We start from the raw sequence: 15,847 nt of genomic DNA on the forward strand, positions 1-15,847 counted from the left end.
AACTGGGGTTAAGGGCCTTGCACAAGGACTCAGGGATTTGAACTGGCAACCTACTGAGTCCCAACCCACAGAGCTGCCTCTCCCCTGATTTTTTTTTGCCTAATACTTTTTAGGTTAGCGCATACTCCATATATGTTATTTTATAGTTCTGATGTCTTTAGAATTCTTCTAAAATGTAGAGAATTGTACAAATAAACCTTTTTAAGGGTAACTTTTGACTGGTATCATATCTCAAGTTTAGGTTTACTCCATGCAGCCTAACACAGCTACCCAACACAGCTACACACCACTTACAGTAAATCACTGCAAATTGAGGCATGTTAAGAGGTTCCATATTTGCAGTAACCTTAGCAACACCAAGAAATCTGACAGTTTAATGGTATAATGAGTTCATTTACATTTTTGCATAGCACTGGGTTAAGTGCAATAACAGATTTTTAATTTTAAAAAGCCTTCTTCGGTAATCCTGGTATTTCATGCATTTAAAGTTAAGGACATTTTACAAAAAATATGAAGATCAATATTGCTGCTATTAAAATCTGTGCAGGACACAAAGGTGGAAAGTTTCCAACTTTCTGTAGAAAAATATTTTTGTTTCATAAAAGCACACATTCATAACTAATTTCATAAATCTACATTAATAGTGGTCTAGAAACAATGACATGGTCTTTCTTACAAAATAACCCTGTAATAAAAGTTTTACAATATTAATATAGTCATAAAGGTACACAGTTGAGGTGTGGCCTTCTTTCATTGGCTGTAAGTAAAAGGAGTAAAAGTGTTTTCACGATTATGTTTGTGAAGCTGTGAGATGCGGGGAAGCCGTTCGGGAGCTGGAGTGAAAGCAGATCTCCTGCGAAAAGTGCAACAAACGGCGCCTCAGTCGTCATCGAGCTGCAGCAGACTGAACCTGTTGGCGACATCTCCAGCGTCCGGCCGCCGCCCCCCGTGCCGCCTCCTCCTCCTCCTCTTTTTGGAGGAAGCGGAGGCGGGAGCAGAGGAGGCCGGGCCCGTGGCGCCCTGGATGGCGCTGAAGAGGCTGCAGTAGAGCTGCCTCGGAAGAGCGCCCTCCACCATGTGCTCGGCCGGGACGCCCCCCCTCAGCTCCCTCACGAGACGGTGCACCAAAGTCCCACTGTACAACCTGCAGGGGAGAGACGGGGGAGGGGGAGGGGGAGGGGGAGGGGGAGGGGGAGGGGCACCACATGAGCAGCATCCCGGGGACATCATGCATTCAGTCCGACTTTTTGGTGCTGCAATAGTGATTCATTAGTCATTAGACTCTGAAATCTGATCTGTTCCCGGACCAGAGATATTAGGTGCGATACTGTTTACTGCAGGGTTCTTCAAATCTGGACCTCGATTCCAAATCCAGGCCTTGTTTTCAGTTCTCCCAGGTAGTTGTTTAATAATTACTGATTCTGATTGGTCAGAGGCTTCACACCTGACTGACAGGTAAAGGAAGGCTGGAAGACCAGCAGTGCTCAGACCTCGAGGACCGTGTTCCGGGCGATGCAGCGTTCACTCAGCCACGCTTCCCGTCTCTGTAACAGTCACGAGCTTGAACATCTCATACAGTGAACATTTCTGTTAAACCACATTCTCCGTAACCCATGTCTACTGAATGCCCAAGTGTGTCACATCACATTCATATTAGACGTCTGATATTTTCAAGTTACAATAGTTCAGTCAATTTGACGCTTTATCTCAAATCATACATGTGCTGCTAATGCAATGGACTCCAGCTAATTAACTTGGCCGAAAGCTGGGAATTACTTGTTCGGTTGAACACCCACACAGGAAACCAGCGAATGCGACCCGTCCGGGACTTAGGCGGTACAGTACCGAGCACAGTCGGGCTCAGGCAACGGGCTGCCAAGCAGGCGGTTCAGGAGCAGGCTGACCCACAGGCAGGACTGCCACTGGCTAAAGACGTGAGCTGAGTCTAGGTCCAGCTTGGTCCTGTCGCCACGTGCCTCCCGTATGCGCTGCAGCCTCACGCACGACAGCGCTGGTCCTGGAACGGTGAGACAGGGAGCCAAAGGTCAGTAATGTCAGCCAAATCAGGCATAGATCCTGGTGCTTCTCTGGAGCTTAATCAGGATGATGAAGCAGTCTTTGTGGTTGACCTGTTTGGGCTTTAAGAAATAAAATTTCCCCACAGTAACACCAATAGCAATCTCCACGACGGTCCCCGTGGCGACCTCCATTGCCACGGTAATCCTCATGGAGATCCCCACGGCGATGACTGCTGCATCACCTCTCTGGCTGACCCTGAGCTTGCAGACCTCCCCGTACACCATTCCCAGCACCAGGGCCTGCAGATGCTGCTGGGTGATCCTTGGTCCGCAGCTCCTCAGCCAATAGACGGTGACGCACGCAGGGAGAGCGAGGGCGGGGGGGGCAAATTCAACGACACTCACAGGAACCTGCAGTATGTTCAGGAGGAGATGCTGACTCCTTTCCAAAGGCCCCTGCAAGGACAGACATTACATCAGCATACGACGAGCCGCAAAAACATTATACAGCTCATTAACTTAAAGTTTTTGCTTTAACTTCATTAACCGCATCCTTTTTGCTGACTATAGGTATGCTTCACAACGTTAATCATGCTCACGGGAGTTTAACTCACACAAAAATGTTCAGAGGCCAGGACAAAAAAAAATTAAGGACAACAAAGATATCTGATTGGTTGGTCTCGCCTCCTCTAGTTGCTGGGACCCACCTCCTCTACAATCTGATTGGTCAGATCTCTCTGAACCTAGGTTAACTAACACAGCCATTTGTGTGACAAAACCATTTATCCAAAGCTGCTATCCTTTAAAAACATTTGTGCCACTGGACACTTCACTGGAATGAGAGCAGGGCACCTCCTGGGACTGGAACCAGCAACCTTCAGGTTGCATGTTCATGTCTTTAATATTCATTCAATATTTAACAAATCACCCCTAATCCAGAATAAAGACACTGATACATTATTTTTACCTCATTCATTTTCTCTAAAGGGTTTGCTCTGACGAGTTGGGACACAGTGCTTGGAACTGCTGATCTCCTCAGATCCAAGTTTTGCCGGTCATACTCCTCCACAACGTACATCAGGCCCTGCCCATACGTGGCCTGGTCCTGGCCCAATCCACAAGCCCCCTGCACCTGGCCCCGCCCATGAGTGGAATGTGCCCGCCTCCAGCCCAGGTCACAAGTCCTCTGCACCTGGCCCCGCCCACGAGTGGAATATGCCCACTCTCGACCCAAGTCACAAGCCCCCTGCCCCCTCCTTTGCTTCCAGTCCAGCAGCAAGCCGTAGAGCTCTTGGCGGAGCAACACGGAGCCAGCATGACTGCTGGCCAGCTGGCTGTTCTCTACCTGCACGCTCAACAGCGCCCTCTGCAGGACCAGCACGTTGATGACCAGCGGCATCAGCCTGGCCTCGAACAGCGCCTGCAGGACCCATGGGGGAAGTGAGGCGAGCGGATAGGGGAGGATGAACGTCGGAGAGCCGCCTGCGAAGAATGAGGCCACGTGACTCTCAGAGAGGCGGTAATCCTGCATCTTGGAGGACAGCTGTGAACAGACGGCCTGTCTGTCCACACCTCCCACCTGCCCCTCGATCTCAGCCAAGGCCTGCTCCGGCCCCTTGAACCTAGACAGCCAGCGGAGCAGGTTCTCGATCCGGCAGGAAGTCTTCCCTCCCCGAGAGAGCTGGCAGGCACTGAAAAGCCTCTCTACAGACGGCACACCCACATAGTCATTCCCGGCTAAGACGGCAAGGAGAGGCAGCAGTTTCTTGTCCATGCGGTTGAACTGGGTACAGAACTTGTTGACAGAGAAGAGGCTGGCGGGGATGTAGCTGTCGGACGTCCTCTCGCACACGACTACATCGCTCCACTGGAAGTAGCTAATGGGCAGGTAGCCGCCCTTCAGGTCGAAGATGTAGAAATCGCTGTCGCTGGACAGCACAGGGCAGCCCCACTGATTGGCCAGAGCGGCGATCTCCCAGTCCGCCTCCGACACGCACTGGACGACGGGCACATGCAGGCTGAAGAGCACCTGCAGGAAAACATCCCGGGTGAGCAGCGGCAAGATGGACCCATTCTTATCCCGGGAGAGGTTGTTTGCCTCCCTGATCTTGCTTTGGAGTCGCTCTTTTATTGTTTGGAACTTCTTGTCGCTGGCGTCGATCCCACCGTCCAGGACTACAAACGGCTGTATGTGGCACGTGAAGAGGGCCTCGAAGAACTGCAACACCACGCTAGCAAAGGAGTCGTAGTCTCCGCCATGCTGCTGGTCCAAGCCTGAAGTGAAGTAGAGTCTGTAGTATAAACTGTTGCCATCCACCACCAGCCTGGTGTCCCTCACTCTCTGCCTGCGCAGGAAGTGCCCGTTTCTTTCCACAAAGCTCGTGAGCCCCTGCACGCCCATGCTGGTGCCGACAACCTGCAAATGTCCCCCCAGTGACGTTATTACAACACGGCATGTACTTTTATCCCCTTCCCCCGGGTCGCAGATACACTTCGCGCATGTCCAGATACCCTTTCAGTGTTCGCTGTATTTGTTCTTAGAAAAGTATTTATTATTGACATTTAACGCTAGCTACATCTGTCAAGTTAAGCAGCGCCTGTCGATGTTATAAAGGAGTGTCTACCTTCATTCTGCTGAAATGTCAGTTTATGTTAACTTCAACGATCACGACACAAAATTAAAATTCGTGCTCATCATTGGTAATCTACCCAGCTATATCAAACTGAAAGTAAGTTAAAAACTGAAATAAAGACTGATTAAAACGGTGATAACCCACGTGCAGTTTTGCATAACACGTGAGGAACGCAAATATCTATATATTCAATAAGGATTTTAAAACCTTTTACACTTACGTACACAGCCCCGTCTAAGTACAAATCCCCTTTCTTTTCGCTTCCTTGACTACAGTTTCCACTGTATATAAACTCATTAAAAAAAAGAAGTTACCCTATTAATTTCCGGTTTCATCGGGAGCAAAGGATTCTGGTAAACTGAGTCCGGTAACACAAAAAAGACCTGCGGTGTGAATTAGGTTTTCGGTAAGGCAATAAAAGAGCATTAAAAAGCTTTAAATGGTGGAAAACCTCCTTGCAGTGTCAGAGTCAAAGTAAGTATTTATTACAGCCACAAAGGTACAAACAAGTGTGTCTAATGTCAGCTTAATGTAATTGTTTTAGGCTTTTCTTATATAATTTATCAGCTATTTCTCAGAATGGATGTTCTCAGCAGTCCTCTATCAGTCGCCAGCATAAATTTCTTCCTTGAGTTTAGGGTTGTCGATTGCAATAAACTGCTCCCTTACTGTCCAGTTTTATGAGACTATAATATAATCCATGACAGGGAAGTGACATAAAATCCACCACTATGTGTAAATCAGGAAAAAATGTAGTAAAATCAAATGTGAAACTCAAGTTTGAACATTGTGGAAACGACAGTTCAGGTCCCTACTGCAAAACATATTTTTGTCTTCAGTTTAGAAACTCCTGTGTTCAGCTTTTTTGGTCAGTTCCACATGGAGGATCATGGGCCAGTAACCTTTGGTTCCTTTTATGGTGAGAATTAAGTCCTGGCTCCGCTTTGAATATCCGCCCTTTTTTCCTAAGCTAACATCTGCTATAAACGAACGCGCTGTCTGTGGTTTACGAGATTTTATAAGCAAATCAATGACAAACCCTGCAGGGTGTATGCAGAGCGTTGAAGGTCAGACTACATTTCGCAAGAATCGAAAACCATCCCCAAAAACCATGGGTGGAGGGAGAAATCAGGGAGAAATCAGGCCGAGTGCTTCTTTATTTTTCAGTTAATAAGCTAACCTTAGTTATCATTGAGTACTGTAGCCTGCAGATTGATTGTCTTTGCATTAAATTAGTTATCTGGCTAATAAACTATAACAGTAAAAAGGCAACCTATTTGGAGCAATGCAAATGTATTTCCATTTATGTTAGCTGCACATGAACTTCCACACTAGTAATGATACAATAACTATCATGTAATAATGACAATGATTTAGTTTCAGTGGTGCTGTAGTTCTGCCAGAGTGGGGTAATCCCGGTCCAGAGAGTATAAGTCCAGACCAGGATTTTGTTTCAACCAACCAGTTGAACATAAAGAGTCACAGTCACGGAGTACTCAACTGGTTGGTTGAAACAAAATCCTGTTCTGGATTTTTACTCTCTGGACCTAAAATACCCAAATCTGAGTCCTGCATAGATGCCAGGTAGTTTATCCACCTTACTTTTAATGCCACATATCAGAGGGTCTATGGAATATTGTACAGCACTGTGTAACACAGAGAGAATGTAATCATTAGGATGTTAAAACGAAGTAAGCAGAAGCTGATGTAAACCACACAGTGTGACCTTGTAACCTTTAGAGAATGCAGACCAATTACTGCTGCAAAATGTAACCAAAATACGTGTTTCTGTACCTGATCATAACCTTTTAGTGTCTGTGTCATTTAACCCTGGATGTATGACTATGTCTCTCTGTTAGTGTCGAAGCTTATTGCTCTGTGGAAGACCAAAGAATATAGTCGGCAGTGCATCTAAGCACTTTACGGCCAGCTGACAGTGCCAAGATTGACACTGGTCATTACTGAAGACGACCTCTGGGTTCTCACGGTGCTCCTTGGGGGTTTTGCTCTCTGCCAAGAATATAGAACATGGTGGGGGGTTTTGCTATGATTGTGCTTTCCGGAAACTTTGACCGAAAACAGAAATGATCGACAGCTTCATCATATAGGAGTGGGGAAGTAACTGGATGGCAAAAGACCAGGACTGATCGTGAGGAGACTGAAGGGCAGAATTCCTGAGCCCCAGGAAAGAAGCACAATGTTTGGACCAGAGAGATGATGCTTGGAACACCCTGTGACAAATGTCTTGATAAGAGATTTGAAAAGTGTATAAAAATCAGAGTGGCTTGATATGGGAGACATTCCTGTCCAGACTTGGTTGTAACTTCCATGTTGCAATAAAGACTGACTTTAGAAATCTACACAAGCGGCTCCTAATTTGGCTCAAAAGAACAACCACAACACATCCACTGGCATGTATAGTTTACTCACCTTGTTCTTAAGCACTACACCACTGCTTGTGCCTTTTACCTTTATGACCAGCCCAGCAAATAATGTAACATTGTAATACGTCAATATAAAAATGGAGGCTAATGTCCCCCCAACACTCACACACATTAGGTATCCATATCGTTGTGGGGACTCTCCATTCATTTCTATGGCTATAACCCGAATTCCAACATGGTGACCTTAACCCCTATCTAGCCCTAACCTTAACTATAAGTAACCGAACAAAATGCAGGACCTTTGAAATTTTTTGTTTTTCAATTGCAGTCACAGTGTTTTAGAAAATTGAGTTTTCCCCTGTGAGGATCGAAAAAATGTCCCCACAAGGTCAGCGTAACAGGTTTTTGTCTGAGTGAATAAAAATTCCCCATCTATTTGTCTGCCCAGTTCCCAATAAGAAGGAAAGGAAAAAAAAAGACAGTTGCTTCCAGTGAAATCCTTTTATTGTATATTTCTTTTATTTTTATCTAATAGTGCATTTTTCCCCAGCAAATTTCTGTGAGTTTATTCAAATGACCCTCTCTGCACATACACGGGGTCAAAGGTCACCCCACAGAACAATCCCCAAAAAAAATCAAATCACAACACAGTCACACTTTCCCATGCAAAGTAATCCACAAATTCAAAATATTGCATTATTGTACGGTGACTTCAGGTTCAGTGGCACAGGGGTCAGGCAACACTAATGTAGTGAAACAAATGCATCACAGACAGGCTTAGAATCGGAGTAACAAAAGCCACAGGAAAGAAAATGAAGTCATCCACACCTGAGAGGGAGACTTCCTGCCAGCCTGTGACACACTTCCTGCAGGGGGGGGGGGGGGGGCGCTGAGGATTGTCCCTGTTTACACCACCTGTTTATCTGCTTGCACCATAGAGCTGAAAGCCTCAAGTATGTGTGTATGGGGGGGCTTTGAGTAGCAGGCAGGCGCAGTCGCTACCTCCCTCTACCTGACCATTGTGTGGAGTGGAGAGGGGAGGGGTACCCTGAGTTGCTGGGGGGGTGAGGGGGCCACGGGGTAACAGGCGAGAGCTCCAGGCTGCCCACAGAGATGCCCGAGTCGGTGCTGTGACTGCGAGCGCTGGCGGCGACGAGGTCCTCCAGGGCCTCGGAGGGCCCTTCCTCTGCGTCCTCCTCTTCCTCCCGCATCCGCCACAGCTCCGACTCCGACAAAGGGAATGACCGGCGTTCCCATGGCGACACTGCCTGCTGCGGATACACAGGGGTTACAGTTGTGCTCATCCAGCGGACCTGCCTGTGCATGGACGACGCCCCCCCCCGCCCACCCACCCACCCTCCCTCCCTCCCTACCGCATTACACACCCGCTCGTCCTCCTTCAGAATGGGGATATTCTGTGCCCCTCTGGGGGGCTCCCACCGCTGGTACCCCCACTCAGGAGGGTGACCGAGTCTAAGCTGTGTCATGGGGGGCAGCTTCCCGCCTCGGCGACAGAGAGACCTGGGGGTTCATTCCAATAGTAAATGTCCAGATCCAGTAAGATGGAGACCTCAGATCCCCCCCCCCCCAACTCACCGGCCCCTGCGACGGCGGTGGGCCCCACGACCCCAGCGTCCTTTCTCCCGACATTCCCACTGAGCGTGCCGGCTCCGGAACGCCGCATCAGACATGTCCTCCTCCTGCAAAAGCCAGATGGCACAGCCTGAGGCCCGCGGCGATGCCCGACGGCCTGAGGCCCGCGGCGATGCCCGACGGCCTGAGGCCCGCGGCGATGCCCGACGGCCTGAGGCCCGCGGCGATGCCCGACGGCCTGAGGCCCGCGGCGATGCCCGACGGCCTCTACAACAGACTGAACCCCTGCTGAGAGACGGCGGCTAACCTCTTCCTGCTCCTGGTCCGTCACGGAGGTCGACCCGCAGGCCGCGTCATGAGGCACAGGGTGGAGGCCGGAGTCGGCCGACGACGACAGCAAACCCTGAGAAGCCAGATCTCTCCAGCTATGAGCGAAACCAGAGCAGGGTGTGAGGCTGGAGCTCGGGGGGGCTTCCATATCGCTGCAGCGAGTCATGTGACTAATAACCTGAACTGGGATTCTGACACAGCCCCCATTATGTGGTGGTGGGTGTCCACTATTCATGTGGTAATTAACTATTCATACACAAACTTTCAAGGATTGTTGTATATATTATCCAATTGCTCTGTCCTGGTTGAAGCAATCCTTCCCCACTGCACTGTCTGTTGAGTTCTTTGGAACCTGCATTCGTTTAATAAACACCCCCTTCGCGTGTGTGAGATATCAACCTGGGAGTGAGGATCTCCTTGTACTGCAGCCTCTGCAGCCTGACTCCGCCCCCTAGGCCTGCCAATCCCAGGGGCATCACCAGGTTGTCGATGTCGAAGGAGCTCTCTGCCCTCCGCCGGCGCAGGGGCTGAGTGAGAGAGGGAACGTCCACCCCCAAACTGTGACACATATACTTTGGAGTGAAGCACTTAGACTGAATTGCTCCTGTGAAAACAATGAGCTGTCAAACTGAAAAGTTTTTGGGAAAAAAAAAGAACGTCAGAAGCCCCCCCATAACCCCGAGCAATATAAGCAGTCAGAAGATGGATGGATGGATGGATGGGATTTAGCCAAATGAAAGACTGCGGTCGACAGGAAAGGAGAGATGAGGGCCCTAAACGCAGCACCTTTCAAGACGCACATCACAAGGGTTCCTGTGCTTCCTAGACCTCCAGAACCTGTAAATTCGCATGTATTTAACAAAGCAGTGGCCCAACTGCCCTGTATAGAGAGTATGCAAGTACAAGTGTGATAGGGAAACACTGCCATCTACTGGATATTTAATATAACTACTCTCAGTGGAAGCCTGGGAAGCTTGTTCTGCTGCTTGTGGCTCACCTGTGAAGGGGTGTCGGGGGCCGGAGGGGTGGGGGGATGGAAGTGGAGGTCTGTGGGAGGCACCCGATGGGAGGACCAGCCCAAGGCTCTCACTGTCCTGTCGCTGGCACCGTCTGCGGAGGGACAAGGGACACACACAGTCACAGCTCTCCGCGTGTGGCGGACAGAGGAGATGGGGTAGCAGCGGGATCTCACCAGTGCTATGCAGCAGGGGGCGTGGCTGGGGACACAGAGCCCTCCTCTTGGGGTGATTCAGCCTATGGGAGCCCTTGCCCTGCCCGGCCAGCCGGGAAGGAGGAGGCCGCCTGCTGATTGGCCGAATGGCTCCACGGGAGTTTCTGACAAATCGCAGAAGAGCTGCAGACTGCAGGCCCAGATGGACATCTGTGTCACACACACACACACACACACACACACACACACACACACACACAGGGTCTGAATTAATCAGGTTCTTTCAAAGTATTGGGTGTTTCTAGTCCTGGTCGATTTATAAGTGTGCACACTTAGGTAAATGAAAACCTAAACAATGCACCCCTATATCATTTGTATGACTGTCTCAATTTTTAGTACAGCCTATTTAAACTTAAATTGCTTTAAGTCTTATTAACAAATGACAAATTCCACATTAAGCGGTCTATATCAAATCATTTTCATGGTAAATAAACACAAATGTTCATTTACTTCACTAGGAATAGTTATAATATGTTACTCTGCCAGAATTGATGGTTTAAGACACTAGGGGGAAAAAAAACACAAAAAAAAACCAAAGCACTATTTTAAAATTCGGGCACGGGGGTGATGATCGAGCATTAACTAGGCCACCCTAATGAAGAATCGCTCCGGAAGATATCGAGAAATGGCCGTCCGTCACAAATCGCCACATAACTGCCCCCCTGTGCTCCCAGCCTTTAAGGACGCAGGACGGAACCCACAGGGAGGGGCCGGCACACTCACCGGAGGGCAGAGACAGGACGGGGTGCAGGCTGAGGTCCAGCTGAGCGGCGCGGCCCCGTGGGGGAGCATCCTTCATGAAGGGGGAGGGGGTCATGCCCCTGGTGCACAGAATGCAGACCAAGGGGGGAGCACACCAGCACTGCACACTCACCGCCTTGGGATGGGGGGGGGGGAGAGACACCTACTATTATGATGGGGTGTATGGTTCCTCAGCGGTGTGACTAACACTTCAAGGGTTGTGTGTTCGAATCCCGCCTCCGCCCCCTATCTGTGGAGTTAGGATGTTCTCCCTGTATTGTACGGATTTCCCCAGGACACTCCTGTGTCCTGCAGCACTCCAAAGGCTCTAAACTGCCCACAGTGTGAGAGCATGTGCACTCCGGTAATTATTTGATATAATTACTACTTATTTAAGGTTGGAAGGGAACTTTTTTGAATGTTTCCTCTGAGCCACTCCGTCACCTTGGCTGTGAGTGCAGAGATATTCCCTGGGAAGACCAGCCGGCAGTGACGCCGGCTGGGTAAGGCTCGAACCCGGGCTGCGGATGTCAGCTGGGGAGCAGCGGGCTCCTCTGTCCCAGAGTTCAGGCATGTTGCCGCAGCACTATAGGAAAAAAAAAAAAGAGAACCTTACATACGAAACAGAAAGGATGTCCCCCGGCATCCACACATTGCCGTCATGTGACATTCACCATCCATTTTGTTACGGGAACGCAAAAAAAAAAGGCCAAGGACGCATGATTGGATCAAAACAGACAGGAATACAGAATGAGAAAGAAGAGAGACATCCATTGGTCAATTCCAATAAGCTGTGATCTCATTGGAGGAGGTGCTAACAATGGGAGGCACAAACCTGAATGAGCCATTAAACACGAGTGTCTGCATTTTCTCACAGCAGCCATGAGATGGCGATAGTTCTCAAACCATCATGAACTAATAGATAAGTCATCAGTAATTTATTCATGTCTGCCAAACTAACACCGTGACCTGACAGTCACTCCTTCCAGTTTTAGGACAGGCTTCCATTTTGGAAGACATATCATACAACAGCTTAATGAAATTAATTCAAGGCAGTTAGTGTTTAACTGAGAGCATGGTCTATTTGGACGTATAATATACTGAAAAACAATCAGAAGTCAGTTTACATAGATTATGATCTTTTTGGCAGAGGCAAAGTGGGAAAGAAAAACTACACATGCTAAATTTGTTGGTCATTGTTGGTCAATCTGACATTAATCTAGTGCATGATGACTGTTCCCCAAAGTGACAGCACCAGCTACACCCTGGTGGCACCCTCTAGTGGCCATTTGTTAGACAGCACTGCTTTTCACTGACCTGTGGGGACCACTGCTTGTAGGAAGGAGGGACTGGGCTTCCGCTTGGGGGACCTCCACGGGAGGCAGGCAGTCTGTGGGCTGGTGGACTCCCCTACCCTGCGAGACAAACAGGTCAAGCACTGCAATGCCACAGTGATTTAACCCCCTGCTGTACCATACTGGACTGACAAGCAAATAGGCCTCGATGGGACATTGTACCTTGCCCTGCCTCAAGTGGGCGTACAGGTCCGACAAGCCTCGAATCCGGTACTCTAGTTCCGACACCTGAGCCTGTAGCCACGCCCACCGGCTGCCAAGCCACGCCCTCTCCTGAACCCATCCCCATTCGGGGGAATCCTGCCTGCATTCAGCAAAACAACATATTTGACAGATTAGCCACACCGTGTCCCGGGGCTCCTAGGCAACCTGCTGCCTGTAGCTCCTCCCCCACACCCCATAATTCCCTGGAAAGACTAATCGATGCATCGATTAACTGTGGTTCATCCACTCTGAACTGGGCAGTTGTGTTTTAACAGGCCAGACTATGTCAGTGATGAGTCTAAAGTGTGAACCATGACAGTTGAATTACAAGTGCTTGTTGAAAAACTGCAGACAGATTAAAACAATGCGACCACATAAAATACTCATGATCATAAGAATATCCCCCACCCCACAAATTAAATGAAATTAAACACGTACCACAGCTGCAATCATAAATAAATCTGTTTTAGACTCCATCAGGGAAATCAGACACAAAATAAAATCAAACGCAACCTCTACCCTGACATGGGGGCATTAAGTTGCAGTCGTCCCCCTGTCCAACACGAGACCCGAGGCTGTCACAGATGCTTGCTGGACACCTGCAGCGAGTAAGAACTTCCCCAGGTTTTACGGCGACCAACTCATAACATCTCTCGGGGAATAGCCAGGAAGCATTACCGTGTCCGGCCAGCTAATTCACATTAGCTACATCAGTGTAGATTATATACGCAATCTAGACTTGATTAAATCATATTTAAAGCTACATTTTAACTGAAGCTGATTTTAACTAATCCCTTGTGGAAAGCTGCTTGGATCCGGTTAACGTGCTTCTATAAACAGTATGATGACAACCAGAACCCTTCTTGGACCTTTTTGTGGAAAAACAGCTGCTTTGTATCCTGTTGCTTCTAGGGTGCGGACAGCAGATCATTGAAGGTACTCACAAGTGCTCTGGCCTCTCATCTGCCTCGCTCTCCCCGCCGGAGCTGCTGGCCGTGTGGTCGGAGTCGAGGCCGCCCTCGGCTGTGCGGAGCGCTTGGCTGCAGCTCCGGGCCAATCTGCTCAGCTCGCCGGAGCCGGCTGGCGACGAGCCCGTCCAGCTCCATTCCCCATGCCGGCTGGCGACCCCTAGCAGCCCCTGCAGCTGCTGCACTACGTGCCTCTCCACCTGCTTCACCTGCACCACACGCAGACGGCGCTGCAGTCTCTCCGTGCGCTCCTCCAGTCGGGCAAGGCGGCGTCGGGCTTCGCCGGCCCCCGCTTCCACCACCGTCCTGTAACGTGCGGTCCGTCCGCACTCGATCACCGTAGGAGTTGCGCAGCCAGACCTCTTGCATTTACCGTTGCACAGTAACGCCGCCTCGTCCGCCACTAACGCTTGTTCTCTTGGCAGATGAATGCCCTGCTGGGCTACACCTTGAACAGGTCTCCCTGATCCCGTTTCGCCAGCAAAACGTCTGCATTGCACACCGGCATCCTGCAGCTCCGGGTCCCCTGCTGGGTGATGCACCCAGGAGAGTGCATGATGAACGCCGCCAGGCGCCCAGTGCGTGACGCCGTTCGCACCCGCGGCAGCAACAAAGGAGGGCATAGTGTATAGTCTCACCCGGCCTTTGGCAGTCCCGACCGTCCGCCCATCTGTCCCGCTAATGTCATCAGCGGAGCCGGACCCTGTCGCAGCAGGTCGATACAGTAAAGTCCTCTTTACTGGGTCACCCAGCTGGACGCGGCCGGACAAATGCGGACGCCCGCCTCCTCCGTGCCTCGCATGTGACTGGCGCTGATTTGCTACGGGCTCGCTGTCACGGTCATCGCCGGGGGTGAGTGTGAGCGAAGCGCAGGTCCATGCGGCCCCGGCGTCCTTAGAGCCCGCGGTGCCGCAGTGTACGCTATCCTCTGCCCGTCCCAAGCACACCCTCTTAGCCGCCCTCTTCAAACTGCTCGCCCGGCGCTTATCCGACCGATCGTCCTCGGGGGACAGACGCTCCCCGCCGCTCCTCCGATCACCCAGCTGCAGCTCACCTCTTGTGTACCCAGCCCTCCGCAAGGCAGCATCCATAAAAGCTCTCCGCCCGCCCCCGAGTTGGGAGCGGCTGGGTCTGTAATCAATATTAATGCCGCCGGCGTTCTTCAGACGATCGCCTTCCCCGTTGCCAGCACCAGATCCCTCTATCCTGTATTTCCCCGGACGCTCGGGGTCCCATCCGCTGCCGGTGTCGGTCGCTTCGTCCACCAGCCTGCCGTCGTTTCCCCGGGTCGATGAAGCAGATTCAGCGTGGGACGCGTTGAGCCAGTCGCCGCGCATGCGAGCCGCTCCATTGGCGTGCAGCCCCGGAGCCGCTGTAGTGGCGGACGCCAGCGTAGCAAAGGCGCCGTCATAACCGAGCACGGCGCCGCAGCCTCCTCCCCCGCTGCAGAGCTGGGCGCCGTGCAAAGCGCCCGCCGCCCCGCCTCCCGCACCTGACGCACCGCTGCTCATTTCAAGCCAGTTAAAATGGTCTTGATAACGCATCGCCGCGGCGCTTCTTTCGCATTTTCGAACAGGGAAGACGCCGGGGCTTCATCGCCACCCCCTTGCTTTACAGACTGCGGCGTCTTCCTCCATTCTCTTTCCCCTTTAAGCTACCCTTCAATTTCTTTATCTCCCAGTGAGCGTTGCGCAGGCGCTTCGCAATAGCCGGTCCTCAAATGTGATTCGTTGTATTTTTAGATTGCATTAATAGTTCATCTTTTTATCTCACTCTTATCAATAGTTTATCAAACTCCATTCAGTGCATCAAGAATGCATTGCTGTATTATTACTGAGGTGCGCTGTTAGTTGACGAGCTACGACTGTCATGTTTTCACTTTGGTTCTGGTCTTTACACGTAGACAATATACAACAAATGCTGTTCAAATTAGAACTTCAACTGTAACTAATTGTACCATATTTAGTATACAAGACAGTGCATGTCTATTACATATGTCTGTCACGTTGCCTAAAATGCAGTTGCGTAAGTATTGTCTGTATATTATTCTGTCTGGCAGATGTATAATCAATAAATAATGTGAAGTCCAATACATCTTTTTCTCATGTGAACGGGAAGCTCCGAGCCAAGTATGTACAGTATGTACAGTACACCCATCCATCCATCCATCTGCTTCACCGGGTCATGCAGGGTCGCGGGGGTGGAGCCTTTATCCAACTGGGGTTAAAAAAGAAGCACATCTTAATCCATTGCTTATTATTATAAGATAAATATTGCGAATTATCGAATAATTGCATTAATTAAAAAAAATGATAGGCATTTAGGTGTTTTAATGTCTAATGCGGATTAATAAACTCTGTTGTGAAAACCTACATTTCCCATCAGCACAG

At 50.0% G+C, this 15,847-nt stretch overlaps 2 protein-coding genes and 1 long non-coding RNA gene across 7 annotated transcripts; 1 reads left to right on the forward strand and 2 right to left on the reverse strand.

The window, feature by feature from the left end:
- Positions 1 to 360: 360 nt before the first annotated feature.
- aste1b (asteroid homolog 1b) lies at positions 361 to 4,951 on the reverse strand. 2 transcript variants are annotated; one of them, XM_023817670.2, is made up of 5 exons: positions 4,872 to 4,951; positions 2,986 to 4,434; positions 2,261 to 2,474; positions 1,846 to 2,017; positions 361 to 1,144 (listed from the first exon to the last, which is right to left on the reverse strand). In XM_023817670.2, the coding sequence occupies exons 2-5, from the start codon at positions 4,417 to 4,419 to the stop codon at positions 880 to 882; spliced, it is 2,085 nt and encodes a 694-aa protein (XP_023673438.2). In that variant the 5' UTR covers positions 4,420 to 4,434; positions 4,872 to 4,951; the 3' UTR covers positions 361 to 879. The 2 variants fall into 2 exon arrangements, with proteins under 2 accessions (XP_023673438.2, XP_023673439.2); XM_023817671.2 differs by having other exon boundaries at positions 4,876 to 4,933.
- Positions 4,952 to 4,968: 17 nt separating this feature from the next.
- LOC111846932 (uncharacterized) lies at positions 4,969 to 6,940 on the forward strand. The gene is made up of 3 exons (XR_002838978.2): positions 4,969 to 5,125; positions 5,491 to 5,570; positions 6,511 to 6,940. It is a non-coding gene; the product is annotated as an uncharacterized lncRNA (long non-coding RNA).
- A 581-nt stretch (positions 6,941 to 7,521) lies between these two features.
- On the reverse strand, positions 7,522 to 15,485 carry LOC111846899 (uncharacterized). 4 transcript variants are annotated; one of them, XM_023817618.2, is made up of 12 exons: positions 13,434 to 15,485; positions 12,448 to 12,589; positions 12,248 to 12,345; positions 11,375 to 11,516; positions 10,913 to 11,066; positions 10,151 to 10,339; positions 9,956 to 10,068; positions 9,358 to 9,485; positions 8,936 to 9,053; positions 8,632 to 8,735; positions 8,421 to 8,556; positions 7,522 to 8,303 (listed from the first exon to the last, which is right to left on the reverse strand). In XM_023817618.2, the coding sequence occupies exons 1-12, from the start codon at positions 14,999 to 15,001 to the stop codon at positions 8,034 to 8,036; spliced, it is 3,162 nt and encodes a 1,053-aa protein (XP_023673386.2). In that variant the 5' UTR covers positions 15,002 to 15,485; the 3' UTR covers positions 7,522 to 8,033. The 4 variants fall into 4 exon arrangements, with proteins under 4 accessions (XP_023673386.2, XP_023673384.2, XP_023673383.2 ...); XM_023817616.2 differs by having other exon boundaries at positions 8,409 to 8,556; XM_023817615.2 differs by having other exon boundaries at positions 7,522 to 8,306; positions 8,409 to 8,556.
- Positions 15,486 to 15,847: the final 362 nt, after the last annotated feature.

The sequence above is a fragment of the Paramormyrops kingsleyae genome, chromosome 23, assembly GCF_048594095.1.
Source record: "Paramormyrops kingsleyae isolate MSU_618 chromosome 23, PKINGS_0.4, whole genome shotgun sequence".
In the NCBI taxonomy this organism is placed as follows: Eukaryota; Metazoa; Chordata; class Actinopteri; order Osteoglossiformes; family Mormyridae; genus Paramormyrops; species Paramormyrops kingsleyae.